The 20,198-nt window shown below is 37.9% G+C and overlaps 1 protein-coding gene across 4 annotated transcripts in view; it reads right to left on the bottom strand.

Moving 5' to 3' along the window:
* Positions 1-17,137, bottom strand: part of LOC139700505 (polycomb group protein Pc-like) — a 42,437-nt gene extending 25,300 nt beyond the window's left edge. For 3 of the 4 annotated variants that reach the window (XM_071599062.1, XM_071599063.1, XM_071599060.1), the window contains exons 1-4: positions 17,073-17,137; positions 16,504-16,588; positions 16,352-16,395; positions 6,565-6,630 (exon numbers count right to left, since the gene is read on the bottom strand). In XM_071599062.1, the coding sequence (XP_071455163.1) occupies positions 6,565-6,630; positions 16,352-16,395; positions 16,504-16,569 (176 nt within the window). In that variant the 5' untranslated portion in view covers positions 16,570-16,588; positions 17,073-17,137. Of the gene's footprint in view, positions 1-6,564; positions 6,631-16,351; positions 16,396-16,503; positions 16,589-16,703; positions 16,799-17,072 lie in introns of those variants that run through there. The other variant, XM_071599061.1, reaches the window with a different exon arrangement.
* Between the last annotated feature and the right edge of the window lie 3,061 nt (positions 17,138-20,198).

Below are 20,198 nucleotides of genomic sequence, written 5' to 3' on the forward strand. Positions count from 1 at the left end.
TCCTATGCTAATACTTTGTAGATCTCCCAATATACCAGGAATCACATGGAGGCACTCAACTCAAGTAGAATTAGAGTTCTAAAGGCATAGAAAATGGTTACATTTCCATGCAAATGTTCATAACATAATAATAACAGAAACTAAGCCTTACATAAAATTGTAATATTAGAATAACCTCATGGGATCTAATGAGTCATAAAAATATTGCAATACAGCATTGCTTTTAAACTTGAAAGTCATGAATTACGCTTTAGAAACCGGAAACAGGGCAGGTGAGAGGTGTTTTGGCCAGAGAGGATGATACGAGAATGGAGGAAGCAGGAGATTGATTTAGTGAATGCAGAGCAAAAGAACTTTACCTTCATATGCTCCTCAAAGCACAATTTCTTGAGGAACATGTTCAGAATTCAATAATAAACCACAGGAAAAATGGACTTACAATAACAACAAAAAATTATTTCAATTGAAGTGAGAAATTTGACGACAGGAATATCTATAGATGTTTTTTTTGGGAGCAACATCATGGCGCGAGAGATTCATGGAAAGAAATAGTCTGTGCATGTGTACCAGAACTTAGCAGTGCAATACATGTAAGTGTCGCTGTGTATGAGGAAAATGAAAACCACAGTGAAATTGACGGCACAAATAATTTAGCAGCAATGATGATGCATTTCTGGGATTCTACAATGAATGAGTCTTGCTATAGCACCTTATTTTTAACATAACATTTTCTTCATATTAAATGTTAACGTCAAAATACTCAGATCCTCTTCCGTCTGATCCAAGCATTTTTGCAAAATTCTCACTTGAAAAATCACAGTGAATCTTATGTGTCGGTGTATCCTATGGGCTGGGATATAGGGTAAGTACTTCTAATCATATGCATATACACACTTCTCATTTTTACGCAAAAGTTATTAAGTATTGCTATGTTTTTATGTACTAGTGTATAACTTGATTTTCAATTTACATTTATTTTCACCTTCAGTGCAAATTCAGACCGAAAAGACTTTTCTTTGCAAATTTTTCTGTTCAAACTTTATGGAAAGTAACTTGTGTTCTAGCTTATTCCAAAAAGCCATCCTCTACCCTATCTTTTCATCATTGCTATTGTCCGTTACTTTGAAGATTCTATTACTTTAATATAGAATCTGTTGTACAATGCAGCGGTCCCATTTTTAAAAATTATGAACTCTGCCACACTTGTCTAGTTTTGGACAATGTAAATGTATGTTTGCTATGTTTTTCCAAGATTCAATTATCTGTTTCAGTATACAGTCACTACTACTGAATCCAAAAGCTATGTAGGCATCAAAAACTTGGGAGGCATGTGTGCAGAAGTACCATCTTGGTGGAAGGGTTAGTTGTCTAAATACCAGCTAAAAAAGGAGAGAAAGGCAGTCACTAAGGACACCCACCAGGGTTTCTGCAATTGCTTCCCTTCACTGATAGCATTTTAATTTGCTTTCTCAAATTCTCTTTGACTGAAAGTCTGCTTTTTTCAAAATGATATACACTATAAATAGCATTTGTGATTGAATAATAAATACCTAATGAATAATTACTTAACAGCAGCATAAAATATACCACAAGAAATAAAATTTGCCAAAAAAATATAATATGGCCTTAATCTCTTTTTATTACAAGGGTCATCCGGAAAGTAGTACCCGTTCGTGAAATAAAGACACAAAAGTAAATATTAACAAACATAAAAAATTTTATTTGAAAGAGGATACTTTAAACTACTTCTCAACATAATCTCCAAGCAAATTAAGGCATTTGTCATAACGTGTGACAAGTTTCTGTATTCCTGCTGCATAGTCCTTCGCCGCCAGCTCATTGAGATACGCGAGGGACCCATCTTGCACAAATTTTTGCATAATGCAGATGGTGTTTAACAATTTCATGAACAATTGTTCGAGAAACATTGGGAAAATGCTCACAGATGTCATCAATTGTGACGCGCCGATCGTTCCTCACGAATTCGTCAACTGAGCTCACCAGTTGGTCTGTAATGACAGACGGTCTCCCCGAACGCTCATCGTCGTGTGTGTTCCCCCTCCCCATGTTGAAGTTGCGACACCACCGCCGAACAGACGACTCGTCCATTACATTGTCTCCATACACCTCCTTTAATTGGCGATGAATATCACATGGGCGAACGTTTCTTGCATTGAGGAATTTAATCACTGCCCTCACTTCACAACTGGCGGCGTTCTCAATTTTTTTAAACATTGTAAACAATCACAGAAACAACACAGGCAATGCTAGCGTCACGCAACTTGGCTCAGAGAAGGCAGACAAGCCACTGAAGCTATCTGACCTCGTCCAGCGGCTACTCGCGTCGTCAGCACTTCATGCGGCACGAACGGGTACTACTTTCCGGATGACCCTCGTATATTGCAACAGACATGATTATTTCAGGTGATCTGTATCATCCTCATTTATGCAACTTATAGTTATTTTGGGACCAATTAAACTTATTTTGGAATCAATTCAAGATGGATGCCACAAGGCTGAGTGCTATTAACACCTTCTATGGGAGGATTTTTCCATTAACAAATCATTAAAGATCTTAACTGATGCAACATCTTTTCCCTTTAAAAGCCCCTAATGTGTAAGAGGACTCCTTGGTAGCATAACTGACTTGAAGCACTCGGCCGGACATTGAGGGATCCAGGTTAGAATTCTGGTTAATGTGAATGATTTTTGCACTGAAATTGTAGCATTGCAATGCACAATTAGCGGATGACTCCGTCAAAAGTTACTGTCGTGGCATTTCTCACAGTTTCTTGGAATTTGTCAACCTTTTGCAATGCCCATAACCTACTTGTGTGCTAATTAGGGAGAAATTTCTCCAAGAATACACCGTACACATATGTTACCTAGAAAACCTGCCAACTGCATAAATGGACTTCATTTGCAATAAGAGGTACTAGATCACTCCTTTAAAAAACATTTTTATACACCTCAAGACACCTTGGTTATGGAGTTGGAATATCGAAACATCGATTGGCGGAGGAGAATTAATGTTTTGACCTTAATTTCAGGCGGCAAGTACTTGGCCAAAAAAATGCAGACATACCACAATTTTCATCTCAGATCACAGATTTTATTGGCATGTAGGAGGAACTGAGAGGGCAAGGAGAATTGAAGAAGAGGTCAAAACTATCAACAGCATACTAGCTAAAGCTTCCAATACCAAGAGATGCATTCAGAGCCATGCTTGTGCCCTGAGGCTTCATGCCGCAGGTTTCAACTCTTTTCCCCACACCACTTTCTCCATCCTGCCTCCCAAACTTTCTCTGTCCTCCATCCCCAAACCAACCTCCTCACTTGAAACTGGACGAAGCAGCTTAGAGGATATTATGATTCCTTTCCACATGTCTTTACAGGTTTTTCATCAGCTGTCAAACATTTACAGTTATTTTCACTATAATTTATCAACTGCGGCACAGACGACTAAGTTGAAAATTAAATGTGTGACAGAATGATTAGGAACATAATTTGTATGAACTATCTTCTAATATTGAATGAATTCACTCAGCCGTTTAATGCCTGATAATGTACTATTCTCCACAAGAAGTAAAACTACATTAGCAGAGAAGAAAATTGCACTGTACCAGATTCAAAAAATGATGCTGACGATGACTATCCCATAAATTTTAAGGAAAGAATAGAGAATCTTCATCATTCACTAATTTATCAAGTGCTCAAAAAAAAACCGAAAGACATGCTAGAAAAATCAATAAGCTCATTTAAATCTAACAGTTTCGGGTTTAACTTTGTGGAATTTCTTCATGATGATGGTAAAAAAGAAACTTTACACTTCCACAATAAAAATTTAATATTTCATGACCATGGTTTCGATGCTGCGCATCATCATCAGGTAACATACATCAACATTTTTTCAACTTACATAGTCTGGCTCCAAGAGGGGAGTAACGTAGGGGGAGTAAGGGAGAGGAGAGGGTGTAAGTTGAGGGCGGGTGCAGCAACCAATTAGTGGGCTTGGAGAGGTGGAAGGTGTGTATTGGAAGGTTACTGGCTCAAATTTGTGAAAGTTTATGTTAATTAAATGATCATTAAATGAAGAACACAATCTAACACTCCACCATTCTTAGAAATAGAGGCGGAAAAAAAAATTTTATTAGGTAGTAGTAGTAGTAGTATTGAGGGGAGGCAACCGACAGCTGAGGTCATTTGTACCATAGGGGATGGACAGGAAAGGATGGAGGGTGGAGAGAAACCCGGCGTTGGCATTAGCCTACTCTTTACGAAAGGCGTCCGCAGTTTAACGTCCCATCCGACGGACGGCGTACTCACTCAAAGTGCCCTCCACAAAGCACCTCAAGTAGGGATCGAGATACCTCTGTAAATATTCAACACCGCCGGGATTTGAACCCGCGCCCTCTGGGTGGGAAGTCAGAACGTTAGCCCCCGCACCATCTCGATCCGCATTTTATTGGGGGGGGGGGGGTTTGTCTACAATGGCTTCACCTTTATTAAGGGATGGTCGCTGATCATCAGAACCTTGGTGGGGGTGGGGTTGGTGCTGGAAGATATTGGAGTCTTTCAAGAATTTTAGGAGGGGGGAAAGGGAGAGGTATAATGTTTCATTGACCACCTCAAACCTGTCAGACTCAAGGGATTGCCAAAATTCCAACCCCCTGAAAGCATTCAACTTGCGTCCTTTCATTTCAGTGTGAAGAACGTCTGCTGTAATTTTTATCTCAGATGTGTTTGGCAAATCGAGATCTGTTGTCTTCCAATGTGAAGCATGAATGGTGTTCTTTAATCCTAATATTGAACGTCCTCCCTATCTGCCCACTATAGATGGCATTGCAGTCCACACAATTGCCTTTATAAACCCCAATTTGTTGCATTATGTCAATTTTTTCTTTGGGTGAACCTATTATGTTTTTTAAAGTATGTGTGTTGTAAAACGCTGTCTTGGTTTTGTTTTTGGAGAGTATTTGTTATATACCGAGTGAAATGTGGCCAAGAAATGGAATTCTTCCCCATTGGTGCTTGTAAAGTTTAGACGTGTGGTATATAGATTTCTGGGGTATCTGTGTTCACTCCTTACTCCCCTCTTGGAGCCAGACAAAGCAAAGAAGTTGAAAAAATGTTGATGTATGTTACCTGATGATGAAGCACAGCATCGAAACCATGGTCTTGAAATATTAAATTTTTATTGAGGAAATGTAAAGTTTCTTGTTTAGTCAAACTTTCAGATGGCACCTGAAGCCCTTAGTGTTTTCATGGCTTGAAGTATAAATAGCAACTCTCGTAGAAGGGTACTTAATGAAAAAGTGGCCAGGGAACAAAGGATGTGGCCACCACACAGTTTCTACATCACCATTCCAGATTTTCTTCCAAAAAACATTTCATCCTTTTTCAAAAACTTTCTCCCAGAAAGTTTCAAATCTGATTACTTAATCATCCCTCTGAGTTTCAATATCACAGATATCGGTCCAGAATTTTGTTAGTTTCTTTCCGGGGACTTCCTGCGCATTCGGCTATAGTAAACTCAAAACTGATCTTACAACTTAGGGAGGGACCTGGTTCTTATCAATATTTCCTTATTCCCAAGTCATATTTTCAATTTGAATGCGAAATTCCTGTCCTTTTACAAATATTTGGCCCTTTCCCTATTTTCTACCAACATTTTGAAAAACTAATCCAAAGTAATAGAGTAATATTCAAAATAATTCCAATTTTCCCAAATGGCAGCGGACAACCTGGAATTCTTTACACCCAGTATTAGCATACACATGTCTTAAATTTTCAACTGGTGTACTATTTTCGTCTACGCTAATCTTTCAACTTGCTGTAACATTCCCACAGAGCATTTTCTCCCCTCACCAAATCGGAAACTGTTTGTGATAACGTATCAAGTGCAAACCCAATTCACAGGAAATAGCATCAAAATATGTAATTAAATGGTGCATTAATAAATGTTCAAAAATGTTAACTTGCCTTGTCAATGTACGAAATCACAACAAGGTCATATCAAGCTTTTACTTTATCACTAATGGTAATATTTAATACAGCTTCTTAGCCAGATAACTAACTACACACAAATTAAAGTATAACTCCAGTGAAAGGCTCCCAAAAATGTAAATTCACTGAATGAAATGAACTTAATATAAAAGTTTAAATTTATTGAGTGAAAAATGCTAAGGTAAATGTTGATTTACCATAGGACAATTATTATAAGTATGGGAAGTTATGATACACGGCTAGAAAAATGGAAATTAATAGAATAAATCCAAAAACACTGGCAAATTTGTCAATAACTGCAGTCACTTGACTTTGGAAGTAGAAAGCTTCTAATTACCTCTAAAAGACACTTTTATTCTGAAAAATTTATGCTCGGCTTGGAAGAACTAATGGATAATTCAAGGAAAGGGTTTTCTTTGATTTAAGTCACTGATTGAAGTTACATATATAAAAATTCAAATGATATAGAGACATGCGTCTAAATTTCAAAATCAATCTGATAATAATTTACTGCTCAATCTAAACAGGCACCAAAAGAGTAAAACATTTCATAATTACCCTTGCTCAAACATTTCAATTAATCTGCCATCCAAAATGTTTTCCTCTGGCTCCCAGGTGCTATACCTGCAATAGGAAGTTAAAAATTAATCAAAATACAAATAGTTACCATTTAATCACAGTGAGGTAATTATGTACCAGTGTAAATGGTCATTTATCAACAACTGGGTAAGATAAGGAGGGAATTCAAAACTCATACCATTTTTCACTGAAATATAAATTTACCATATCTACCATTCTGCACAAATTAGAGGCAAGTTCAACCTTATTGATCAAGAAATCATTAATCTGACATTTAAGATACTTTTTAAGATCAATACTTCTACTGTTTGAAACACTTTTGAAATTCATTTATCGGGATGACCATTAGGCCTTCTGGCGATTTTTGTTTTACCTCCTCCACAGTGTCAAAACGCTTTCCTTTCATGTCCTTTTTGAGTCTGGGAAACAAAAAGAAGTCACTGGGAGCTAAATCCGGTGAGTAAGGGGGTTGGACAATTGATGTCATGCCGTTTTTTGTTAAAAACTGCATCACGGAGAGGGCAGTATGAGGCGGTGAGTGAGATGGCGAGGGACAAATTTGGCTGCAACCCTTTTCATATCCAAATCTTCAGATACAATATTCTGAATTGAACTCCATCACACACCAGATATCTCAAAGAGTTGATCAATGGTTCTACGACGGTCTTCATGAACGAGGGCATTGATTTAGTCGACGTTTTCGTCAGTTCCTGATGCTGAAGGACGGCCTGAATGGGGTTGGTCTTCGATTGACATTTCACAATTTTTAAAACATGTAAACCACTTGTAGGCTCTGGTTTTGCTTATGGCACATAAGCAGTCTTGAGCATTACAATAGTTTCCGCGGCCGATTTCCCCAACAGGAAACAAAATTTCACTGCAGCGCGTTGCTCTTGATAATCCGCCATCACGTCTTTTGGCGAAATGAGAAAAGTTCTTGTACTGAAACAGCTCTCACGGATGGACTGATCCAGCCATAGCGGAGGCGCTGGGCATACTGACGTAGGTGGCGTGAGCCTGACGTACTATCGGTCGAACAAAGGTTTCCCCCATTATCGCTCCCCACCGTACCCCAATTCCCGTTACTTTTGGGTTCCCCTCATTCCATTTTCAAATTTCGCTTTGTGAATTTTCTGCTATATCCCATTCTGATAAATACACAGAGTTATACATACATAATTGTATACATACATACATAATTTTCCAGTTATTGAGTGGGATAATGATATAAAATATTTTTAGGGTAGTCCTAAGCTGGAATTTGCGTTGGAATTATTATTTCCCATATATATATATATATATATATATATATATAAACCATAAAAACAGTAATCAACCCGAAGGTCGGTTTAGTAGGTGATGGTAGAGATCACCCAGTACTAAGCCCTATACGGCGTGTGAAATTCACACATCAGGGTAGGGGGGCCAGTTCCTTTCCCTGTTCCGTTATGGTTTCCCAGGAAGATCTGGTACCCGAAAAATCACTTTAGCTCAGGTGGAGCTGCAAGTGCCCAGAGTGCCTAGCCCGGGAATCGAACCCGGGACCCTCCGGTCAGCAGTCCAACGAACTACCCCCTGGACTACTGTGACCCGCATATATATATATATATATAGAAATATATATATATATATATGTATATATAGAAATATATATATGTTGTGTGTGTGTGTCTGTACATATCAATCAATCAATTAGGTATTCTACCGGTGAAGGTAGGTTTTTGGATGGACACAACTACCAAATAAATATTTTGACTCCTAACAAAACACAAAATCCAGCAACCTAGTCCACATCAGCTCCCTCTTCATCTCTGAGTACTTCCTTCCTCCCGTCCAACATCCCTAACCTGTTCCTTCCCTTTCCTCGTTTGCCTAACATTCTCCCCTCTATTACCGTCTTCAACATCCCACGGCCAGTCAATATGCCCTTCATCCACTTTTCCTGCCTCAATAGGATTTCTCCGAACAAACCCCTCTCTTTGCCCACCATACCAGGTACTTCCTCATTTGTTTTCTTCTCTATCCATTTCACCTTCTCCATTCTTCTCCAAACCCATATTTCAAAATCCTCCAATCTACGTCTATCCTCCTGCTTCAATGACCATGTTTCCGTGCCGTACATAGCTACGCTCCATATCAAAGTTTTTACGAGTCTTTTCTTAATATCCTTACTCAAAGTCCCTGCCATCAACTCCCTCCTCCTTGTGAAAGCCTCTTTGCTTAGCGCAATTCTTTTCCTTACATCCCTACTTCTTTGACCGTGTTGGTCCAAAACACTTCCGAGATACGTAAACTGTTCTACCTGCTCTAGTTTCTGCCCTTCCACTTCAATGCTTCTCCAAAGCATTATACTGAGCCACAGCATCATTAATAGTTGATCTGGGTACCCGTAGAATATATATATATATATATATATATATATATATATATATATATATATATATATATTCTACGGGTACCCAGATCAACTATTAATGATGCTGTGGCTCAGTATATACATATCTATATACGAGGGTCATCCGGAAAGTAGTACCCGTTCGTGAAATAAAGACACAAAAGTAAATATTAACAAACATAAAAAATTTTATTTGAAAGAGGATACTTTAAACTACTTCTCAACATAATCTCCAAGCAAATTAAGGCATTTGTCATAACGTGTGACAAGTTTCTGTATTCCTGCTGCATAGTCCTTCGCCGCCAGCTCATTGAGATACGCGAGGGACCCATCTTGCACAAATTTTTGCATAATGCAGATGGTGTTTAACAATTTCATGAACAATTGTTCGAGAAACATTGGGAAAATGCTCACAGATGTCATCAATTGTGACGCGCCGATCGTTCCTCACGAATTCGTCAACTGAGCTCACCAGTTGGTCTGTAATGACAGACGGTCTCCCCGAACGCTCATCGTCGTGTGTGTTCCCCCTCCCCATGTTGAAGTTGCGACACCACCGCCGAACAGACGACTCGTCCATTACATTGTCTCCATACACCTCCTTTAATTGGCGATGAATATCACATGGGCGAACGTTTCTTGCATTGAGGAATTTAATCACTGCCCTCACTTCACAACTGGCGGCGTTCTCAATTTTTTTAAACATTGTAAACAATCACAGAAACAACACAGGCAATGCTAGCGTCACGCAACTTGGCCCAGAGAAGGCAGACAAGCCACTGAAGCTATCTGACTTCGTCCAGCGGCTACTCGCGTCGTCAGCACTTCATGCGGCACGAACGGGTACTACTTTCCGGATGACCCTCGTATATAAAGGAGAGTGTTTGTTTGTATGTATGTATGTAATTTGTTTACTTTTTTGCTGTCATAGAAACAAATTTTTCCAACTATGCCAGCAGGATACTTTTGCAAGAACACTATTGTATTGAGAATTGCCGAGATATTATACATGGAATACATCAAGGAAAGTCATTTGTAGAAGAAAAATGGGCAACTTTGATCCTGAGAATAATATTTATTCATGTGACGCATTGGGCCGAGTCTACGCAGTCCATCCTAACAACGCCGAATGTTATTTTTTAAGAATGCTTCTACATACCATTAGAGGACCTCGCTCATTTGCAGAATTAAGAACGGTAAACGGAGAAATATGTGAGACATTCAGAGAAGCTTGCCAGAATTTAGGGTTGCTAGAAGGAGATCAACACTGGGATGACTCATTGCAAGAGGCCAGTTTGATTTCTCTTCCAGGACAAATCTGAATTTTGTTTGCCATCATAATAACCTCCTGTAATCCATCTAACCCAAAAACAATATGGGAAAAATATAAAGAATCAATGAGTGAGGATATACTGGCTAAAGTTCGAAGTGAAAATCCTACATTGGATATTACGTTTAACCCCGACATTTTTAATAAAACTTTGATTATTTTGGAGGAAAAGTGTATCACCATGGTTAACAAGACTTTAGTGGAACTCGGTCTTTTTGCACCTGTACAAGATCAACAGGGTGTATTTTATCCAGATTATATACGTGAAACTAGCTACAATGTCTTAGACTTAGAAGCATACATCGCGGATAAAAAGCCACTTCTTAATGAAGATCAGAAATTCGCGTACGAAACAATAATGGATCAAGTAGATAAACAAGAAGGAGGTATCATTTTTCTTGATGCTGCTGGTGGCACGGGAAAAACATTTTTAGTTAATTTAGTTCTCGCTGAAATCAGGGTTCATGGAGAAATTGCTCTAGCCGTTGCATCTTCAGGTATTGCAGCGACATTAATGGAAGGAGGAAGAGAGGAAACTGCAGTTTAATGGAAGGAGCTCTTGTACTTCTGTGTGGAGACTTCCGTCAAACTCTGCCTGTCATTCCAAAATCGACTCCATCCGATGAAATTAATGCCTGTATAAAACATTCTGTTCTATGGAATCATGTCCAAGAAATTAGCCTTAAACAAAACATGCGAATCCTCTTAAGAGATGGGAATGCTCAAAATTTTGCAAATAAACTTTTGGAGATTGGAGAAGATAGATAAGTTATTGAAGCATCTGGTATGATAAAATTGTCATCAGATTTATGTGCTTCGGTGAAAACTGTCCGCGATATGATACAAGCAGTCTATCCTAACGTTAATCAAAATTATAAAAATTTAGAATGTTTGCGAGGAAGAGCCATTCTTGCTCCTAAGAACGATGATGTTAATGAAATTAGCAAGGAGATACTAGCCATGCTGCCAGGAGACGTGATTGAATATAAATCGGTTGATACCGTAGTCGTACGAAGCCGTCAATTATCCAACGGAATTCCTAAATTCACTTGATCCAGCTGGATTGCCACAACATCGCCTTATACTTGGTGTAGGATCTCCAATTATTTTATTGCGAAATTTAGATCCACCAAAACTCTGCAATGGGACACGATTGTGTGTGACAAAATTAATGAAAAATATAATCCAGGCAGTCATTTTAACTGGAAAAGGAAAAGGCGAAATAATTTTTATTCCACGGACACCTCTAATCCCAACTGATCTTCCCTTCAACTTTAAAAGATTACAGTTTCCAGTCCGGCTAGCTTTTTCAATTACCATTAATAAATCACAGGGACAGTCTTTAAAGTTTTGTGGTGTTGATCTAAGATCGCCATGTTTTAGCCACGGGCAACTTTATGTTGCTGGCTCCAGAGTAGGTTCGCCTAAAAATTTATATATTCTTTCTCCTGGATATGAAACAAAAAATGTAGTTTATAAACAGGTGTTAAATAAAAAAGATTCTTAACTTTGTATGAAGTAGTGTATTATTGTACTTTATAATTTGTTGTTTTTATTTATGTAGTATATTTATATTATTGTTTCTCCCTAACCCGTGCAAAGCCGGGTATTCAGCTAGTATATTTATATATATGTATATACTACCTTGATCAAAAAGTTCCCGGAATAACCACCGTGTGGCGCTCCCATCGTTCCGATTTGAGTTCTGTTTTTTTTGTTAAATTGGTACATCTGTTGTTGATATTCCCTTTAAATCTTAGTGTCATAACTTGACATTTGCAAAAGTTACGTAGCCAAGAGTACATCTATCTCTCTGTGTGTTGGCGATTTTTTACAATTTCAGAAATGGATTTAAATTTGCAACAACGAACTTGTATTAAATTTTGCGTAAAAACGGATTTAGTGGCGCACGGACGTTGGAAATGTAGGAAAAGTGTTTCGGCAACGATTCTCTAAAAAAAAACGGTCGTTTACCAGTGGCACGAGCGGTTCAGAAGTGGTTGTGAGTCAATCGAAGATGATGAACGCAGTGGCAGACCATCGACATCGAAAGTCGGTGAAAAAATTGATAAAGTAAAAGAAATGTTGGTCAATAACCGCAAATTAACCATCAGAGAAATAGCGGAGGACTTGAACATTGCCTATGGATCCGCCCAAGACATTGTGGTTAATGATTTGGGTTTCCGTCGTGTAGCAGCAAAGTTGGTGCCAAAAGACCTCAATTTCATGCAAAAAAGAGACCGTGTTGACGTCGCAAAAGACATGATTTGCGAGGCTGAATCCGATCCCACATTCATCAAAAGGATCATTACTGGAGACGAGACGTGGGTTTATGAGTACGACACGCAATCCAGACATCAGGCAAGTGAATGGCGTTCACCAAATGAGCCGAGACCAAAAAAACCACGTCGTTTTCAGTCAAAAAAGAAGGCAATGCTGACGGTTTTCATGGATTACAACGGTGTAGTGCATCATGAATTTTTGCCAGAAGGCCAGACAGTAAACAAAGAGTATTATTTGGGCGTTATGAGACGTTTGCGTGAAGCAATTCGCCGAAAGAGACCAGAAATGTGGGCAGAAAACTCGTGGATTTTGCACCATGATAACGCACCGTCGCACAGTGCTATCATTATTCGTAATTTTTTGACGAAAAATGCAACAAATACCATCCAACAGCCACCGAATTCACCTGATTTGGCTCCCTGTGACTTCTTTCTGTTCAATCGAGTTAAAAAACCATTACGGGGAACGCGTTTTAGCAGCCGAGAGGAAGTAATGGAAAAATCGCAGGAAGCACTGATGGACATACCGAAAACCGAATATAAAAAATGTTTCGAGGATTGGATCAAGCGCTGGCATAAGTGTGTTGCAGTCGATGGGGATTACTTTGAAGGGGACAATATAGATTTAGATGAATAAACTTGTATTTTTAATTTTCTGAATAAATTCCGGGAAATTTTTGATCAAGGTAGTATATATATATATATATATATATATATATATATATATATATATATATATACACATATATATTTATAGATATACATATAATAATAATAATACTTTATTCATTTTAAAAATGGTACAACCATATTAAATGTCGTCAATCTTAATATTACATAATATATAAACATAAGTTCTTAAATGTGATGAAGATTGTCACAAAAGAATTCATCCAATGAGTAAAGTGGGTGAGCAAGTAACCAGGTATATACCCTATTCTTGAAACTCTGGATACCATCTGATTTCAACTGAGTAGGCAGATAGTTATACAGTCGTATGTTCATATTGTGAAATGTGTTGTAAGTTGATGACAATCTACAATAAGTAGTATTTAGATTCGATTTACCTCTTGTGGAATAGTTATGGAGGTTGGTTTGGTTACATATATATATATATACAGGTATATGTGTATATGTATATATATATATATATATATATATATATATATATATATATATATATATATATATATATATATACATATACACATATATATATATATATATATATATATATATATATATATATATATATATATATATATATATATATATATATACACATGCAACCATTCAAACACAAAATCCCGCCAAACGGCGAATAAATACTCATTTATATACAAACTGATATAGGGAAAAGGGATAGAAACACACATAAAGGACGAACACGATAGAGGTGGGGAAGGCGGAATCGAACGGATCACAAGAGTAAAAATATTCCCTTGACCGGGAGTCGAACACCGGATCTTTCCACTTGCCAGGCGGATGCTCTTAACCACTTGAGCTATCGAGGAAACGTAATTTACCCTGAGATCCGTGGGTCTAATATGTCGCCAAGCGCCCCAATTCTTTAGCCAAGAGATGGCGTCAGGGGGCTATTATACCCACCAAAGGAGAAATATACCTTTCTGGTGTGATTTCGAAAAAGCTTTTGATAGAGTGAATAGGGAAAAACTAATGAGTATATTGCAGAAAATAGGAATAGATTGGAGGGAAAGGAGGCTAATCCACAACCTGTACATGTCTCAGACTACTCAGGTGCGGGTGGGAAACGGGGAGTCAGGATGGGCAGTGTAAGGAAGAGGTGTAAGGCAGGGTTGCCCATTATCACCGTTGCTGTTCAACCTGTATGCAGAGGAAATGATCAAAGAGGCATGGGAAGAACTGGAGGTAGGAATGAAAGTGGGCAGGGAATTCGTAAAATCAGTTAGGTTTGCTGATGACCAAGCTTTAGTTTGTCAGTCAGCCAAGGGGCTGCAAGCATTGCTGAGGGAATTGGAAATTCAGTGCGACAGGTATTGGATGAGAAGCAATATTAAGAAAACAAAGGTTATGTGATTTTCTAAAAAGAAAAAGGCTAAGATAAACATTAAAATAGGAAGGCAAAAGCTAGAGCAGGTAGAACAGTTTACGTATCTCGGTAGTGTTTTGGACCAATACGGTCAAAGTAGTAGGGACGTAGGGAGAAGAATTGCGCTAGGCAAAGGGGCTTTCACAAGGAGGAGGGAGTTGATGACAGGGACTTTGAGTAAGAATGTTAAGAAAAGACTCGTAAAAACTTAGATATGGAGCGTAGCTATGTACGGCGCGGAAACGTGGTCATTGAAGCAGGAGGATAGACGTAGACTGGAGGCTTTTGAAATGTGGGTGTGGAGAGGAATGGAGAGGGTGAAATGGACAGAGAAGAAAACAAACCAGGAAGTACTTGGTATGGTGGGCGAAGAGAGGGGCTTGTTAGGAGAAATCTATAGGAGGCAGGAAAAATGGATGAGGGGCGTACTGACCGGCAGTGGGATGTTGAAGATTGTGTTAGAGGGGAGAATGTTGGGCAAACGAGGAAAGGGAAGGAACAGGATAGGGATGTTGGATGGGATGAAGGGAGGAAGAAAGTACTCAGAGATGAAGAGGGACCTGATGTAGAGTGGGATGTTGTGTTTTGCTAGAGGTCACAAATTATTTGATTAGTGATTATGTCCATCCAAAAACCTACCTTAACCCGTCGATTACCTAATAATAATATTAATAAATAATTTTTTTTATAATATATACAAATATATTTTAAAAACAAAATTTTAAACAAAATTACAATTGAGATTATTAAAAAAACTTGGCAAGATGTCACTAAAAGGCAAGTAGCAATTCATGACAAAGATGAAGCAACAAATTTAAATTACGATGCATCATTCATAAAAATCTGCAATGCTTATCATCTTTGGGGAAATGATATTCTTGAATTCCCTGAGATACTAAAAGTGCCATGAAATTGACCTTCCCATACTAACTATTACTCAGATAAATGATACGTTTTTAAGTAATGTTAATTAATAAGAGTTTAAAACCTGAAGCTGATCCACTCAAATACAAACCCTGCTGGGCAGTTTGGAATACCAGTCCATTTTTAATTATTAAAAATCATAATTATTCAAACACTTAAGAACAGTTTGTTGCCTCTGGCGAAACTTAATGGAATCTGTATAACATTTTGGAATAAAATAAGTAAGTTTGTAATTCTACACACAGGTACGTACGTGTGGAATAACAAAGTTAAATATTTCACTTCAATACACATGAACGTTTTAGGGTAGGTTAGGGCAGTGCTTTAAAAAAATTGCTGGAAGCTCGAATGAAACAAAGAAGCATCGCGCAACAGTTGCAGAGAGGGAAATCAGTCGTATTGAGGATAATATTACAACTTTTGAACACTACTAACGAGTTTTCAATTTAAATTCCAATCATAGCTAGCACCATCAAAGAAGTAATAAATACTGCCTACATGTAAACATTCAAATGCAATGTGCTCAAGGGCCCATCATTTACTACCAAATGTTATGGATATAGAATTTCTGGTAGTCAATAATCTTTTAATTTTTTCCTTCAATTAAGTTCCAGCCGCCATTTCACTTATTAAGGAAATTTTAATCGACACTGACCGATTGTGAGTACATGTTTCATGGCGCAAAAACTATCGTTTACCTCAGAACATTAACATAAAGAGCATAACCCTGGTATATGTACTAAAATTATGAAAAAATAACTTACTTCTGACTCCAGCCTTTCCATTTCACAAAATACTCCACACGGCCCTAATAGAGGTGGAAAACGATAAAAATTAACAAATGCTTACAGTAAATCTCATGAGTTTTGAATTTAAATACATAACAATCAAATTAAAAAATACATTAAGTACTTACTCTTCGGACACGTTTCTTCATTATTCGTTCCGCTGCGTACACTCTGTCCCCCATTGATAATTCCATTTTGGCTATCGTCGAGTAACTGTTGACAAGCATGGAATTACGGAATATTGAGAGTTACATGACTGAACCAATATTAATACAACCTGGTAAATGACTTTAGGTACACTTTTAAATAAGTACACTTGAATTATAACCTATAACAAGTAGTGAACAATGTGATACCCTCATAGAGACGCTTGTAACGTTTTCAACACAAACGGTAAATGTTACGGTTTCTTAAATTCTAGATGAAAACAAAATCTGAAACGCTTTAATAGTTTATATTAACACGGATATTGCCCCGACAGGAAAAATATAACATAGTGTAACTGTCCGCAAGGGAGAACGAACTGTCACAAACTCTTGGGAAAGTCGAATAATCTGGAAGCTGCGTACATGCAAACCGTATATGTACTACTGCTTTTCCTTTGTAAATTTATATTTGTAATTCATGAAAGAAAAATATCCGTTAAGATAAGCTACTGATTGTCTACAAATCATAGAACATAAACAATAATATTTACCCAACATGAACTGCACAGAAATTTAGAACGAACGATCACAAATCGATGCGATACATCGAAGTTCCTTCCGTTGTATCGACCATATCCAGACCCGTGGCGCTCTCTTGTGACCAATACGAAAAGTAAATACTAGTGGGGCGCGACGCCACAACTTGATTTTCCGTGTGAACTCCGTGAACGTAGAGGATGCCAATTCTTCAAACCACCAATTTTTAGCAGTAATATATCTTAGGATATTATTTGGATTCCCTAGAAAACGGTTTAAGAATAATTTTCTCCCAATCATTACTAAAACCTCGAGTTGTGCACAAACTAGTATTTTTCCCAAATTTTTGAAATAGGTACGGAAATAGCATATATACAATATGAGAGAAAATAGATTCGCCATCAATTGAGCTTTTATTCACAATGGATTGTTTGGAATGCTTTATTCCCTGTCCATTCATCTAACACAACTATCTAAATTTCCCCATGGTTAGGTGGGTGTTCTTAATTATCAAAGCTGCTACTCCTGGACATTTATAAATAAAATCAAAAGAGTATAATTTCACTGGAATCTTTTATGTTAATTCTTATTTTATTTTGCACACGGTGTAAAAAAAGGCATTTCGCAGTCTCCATGAACCCCGAAGATAACTGAACCCCCTTTAAATATCGTTGGACTTAAATGTAAATGATGAGAAGTATTTGCTGTTATTTACATTTCTTTCTTATATTCTATCCGATCAGTCCTTTGTCTATTTGATCAATCATTACCGTACCAGATTGCAGGAACACTTTTGATAGTTGAGAAGTATCTAGACAACCTTCCCACACCTTCCATCCGTTATATGAACTATGTTTTGTGGCTATATACTAAGTACGAAATGCCACGATAGTAATGTATTCGGTGCCCATGACAAAAAAATGAATCCTTCAACAAAAGATTCCCTATTAAAACTAATTCAAATAGCGAGCTTCACTGGTTATACGGATTTAATTACAATAAAAAAAACAAGCCCTTCCTGAAGCAATGAGCAGTGATTGTTGAAAACAAATTTACGATGTAATAATTCAAATATAGTCTATTTAAAATGTTTCTCCGTTAATTTTTAGCAGGTATCGGCAATATGCAATTTGGTAAGTCCCACCAACTTCGATGTTTGACAAGAGTAACCTACAACTCTCCGATTCCCATTGGCCGCCCTCAACTGAGAAACACTGGTGTTTCCACAAGTCTACTCATGATTCCCAAACAAATTACGGTTTTGCCGCAGCAAAAGTCTCATAAAAAGGAGTTCTAATACAATTTATGTACCGTCATTCTCCGATATGTGAATCTTCGAATATCTGCGGCGAGATTTTGGTTTTAAAAAAATAATGCACAAGTTGCCCAGTACACAAGGACAAAATCATTCTCCACATTCTTGTAAACTTTCAGGAGAAAAGACTGAATCTCCCACAAGACGCATACAAATGAATGGTCATTAATGTTATAGTATTTTGTCTTCAATTCAATTATTTCCCCGATTTGATGTTTCAGTTCATTTTGAATTATTTGTAGAGGTACTGCGCCATCGCTACAATTGCAAATTTAAACTACTAACTCGAAAAAAAGGAATAATACAATATTTGTAGATGCCTGCCTCACTGAATGCTTTAAAACCACATTCCTAGCACGATACTTTGAAAGCTCAGTGAACACCTTTCCTTTTACCTTCCTTTATCTCCTCACAGCCGTCACACTCCCGGTTCTTGCATCGATATTGATTGATCAATCGCAATAATGCAACGCGGAAGGATACGTGTGTCAGAATCTACAATTAATTCATTGATATTTCACACCAAAGATTAAAAGTATTCTCTTGGCCAAATGTCTGCATTCTGAAAAAAAACATTTGACAGTGAGGAGATTCCTAATTTAAATTTCATGAATCACTAAAATCAAGAAAAATGAACCTTGCGTAGAACGGTAATAATATGAATCTGGCTTCCCACCCAGAGGGCCTGGGTTCAAATCCCGGCGGTGTTGAATATTTTTCAGTGGTACCTCGATCCCTACTTGAGGTGCTTTGTGGAGGGGACTTTGAGTGAGTACACCATCCGTCAGATGGGACGTTAAGCTGCGGACCCCTTGGAGCCTTTCGTAAAGAGTAGGCTAATGCCGACGCCGGGTTTCTCTCCTGCTTTCACCCTTTCCTGCCCATCCAGATTGGCTCAAATGACCTTAGCTGTCGGTCGCCCTCCCTAAATATTACTGCTACTCTAGTACACACAGATGAGAAGATAGATGATGATGATGATGTAGAACTGATCGAAACAGATTTGCATATCACCAAGCTTAGTTAAACAGTAGGACAATGGATTGCATTAATTGCTGAATTTTAATTACAGAGCCAATGTGATAGGTATCGGATGAGAGAGCCATTACAAAATGAGGTTCTCAAGAATTGAGAAACTAAAATTAAAATAATAAATTGGGGAGGAGTTAACTGGAGCAAGTATAACAGTTCTCCTATCTAGAAAGTGTTTTAGATTGATGCGGGAAAATTAGCATGACATTAAAAGAATTAATGTATTATCAAAAAGGTTTTATTAGGAGTTGGCTGGAGGAGCATTGACTCAATCGAAATCTCAATAAGATTAAAATGAAGCGTAGCGGAGATGAAATGCGATGGGATTGGGCCCGCAATTGAGTTAATATTTTAGCAGCTCCTTTCGCCAGGGCTTTTGAATTTATGTGCCGACAGGAGCCTATGAGACATGGGGAGATATTATTGGTTTGTATTAAAAGTATCGGGAAAAGTGTCGGAAAAATATATTAACTTCGGATATTACTACATTGCCTCAAACCTCTTCCAAGTTCATCCCTTAAGAGAGTCAACACGCATTTGCCAGAGCGGCATTTTCACGACTCGAAGGCTCCCTGGTAGTCGGATTCCGGAAGGTCACTAACGCGGGTAAGCTTCTTTGATGACGGCACTTAAAGTCCCATGGTGGTTTCCTTTGAGGGAGGATTTCATTTTTGGTAATAGGAAATAGTTTGCTGGTGCCAAGTCGGGACTGTAAGGGTGTTGGGGAATCGTCGCGATATCGTTGTACGAGGTCTTCACTAGCAGACAATCGACTCTGCTCTCTTAGTCGTCC

The sequence above is a fragment of the Hetaerina americana genome, unplaced genomic scaffold, assembly GCF_022747635.1.
Source record: "Hetaerina americana unplaced genomic scaffold, ioHetAmer1.1.p SCAF_103, whole genome shotgun sequence".
NCBI lineage: Eukaryota > Metazoa > Arthropoda > Insecta > Odonata > Calopterygidae > Hetaerina > Hetaerina americana.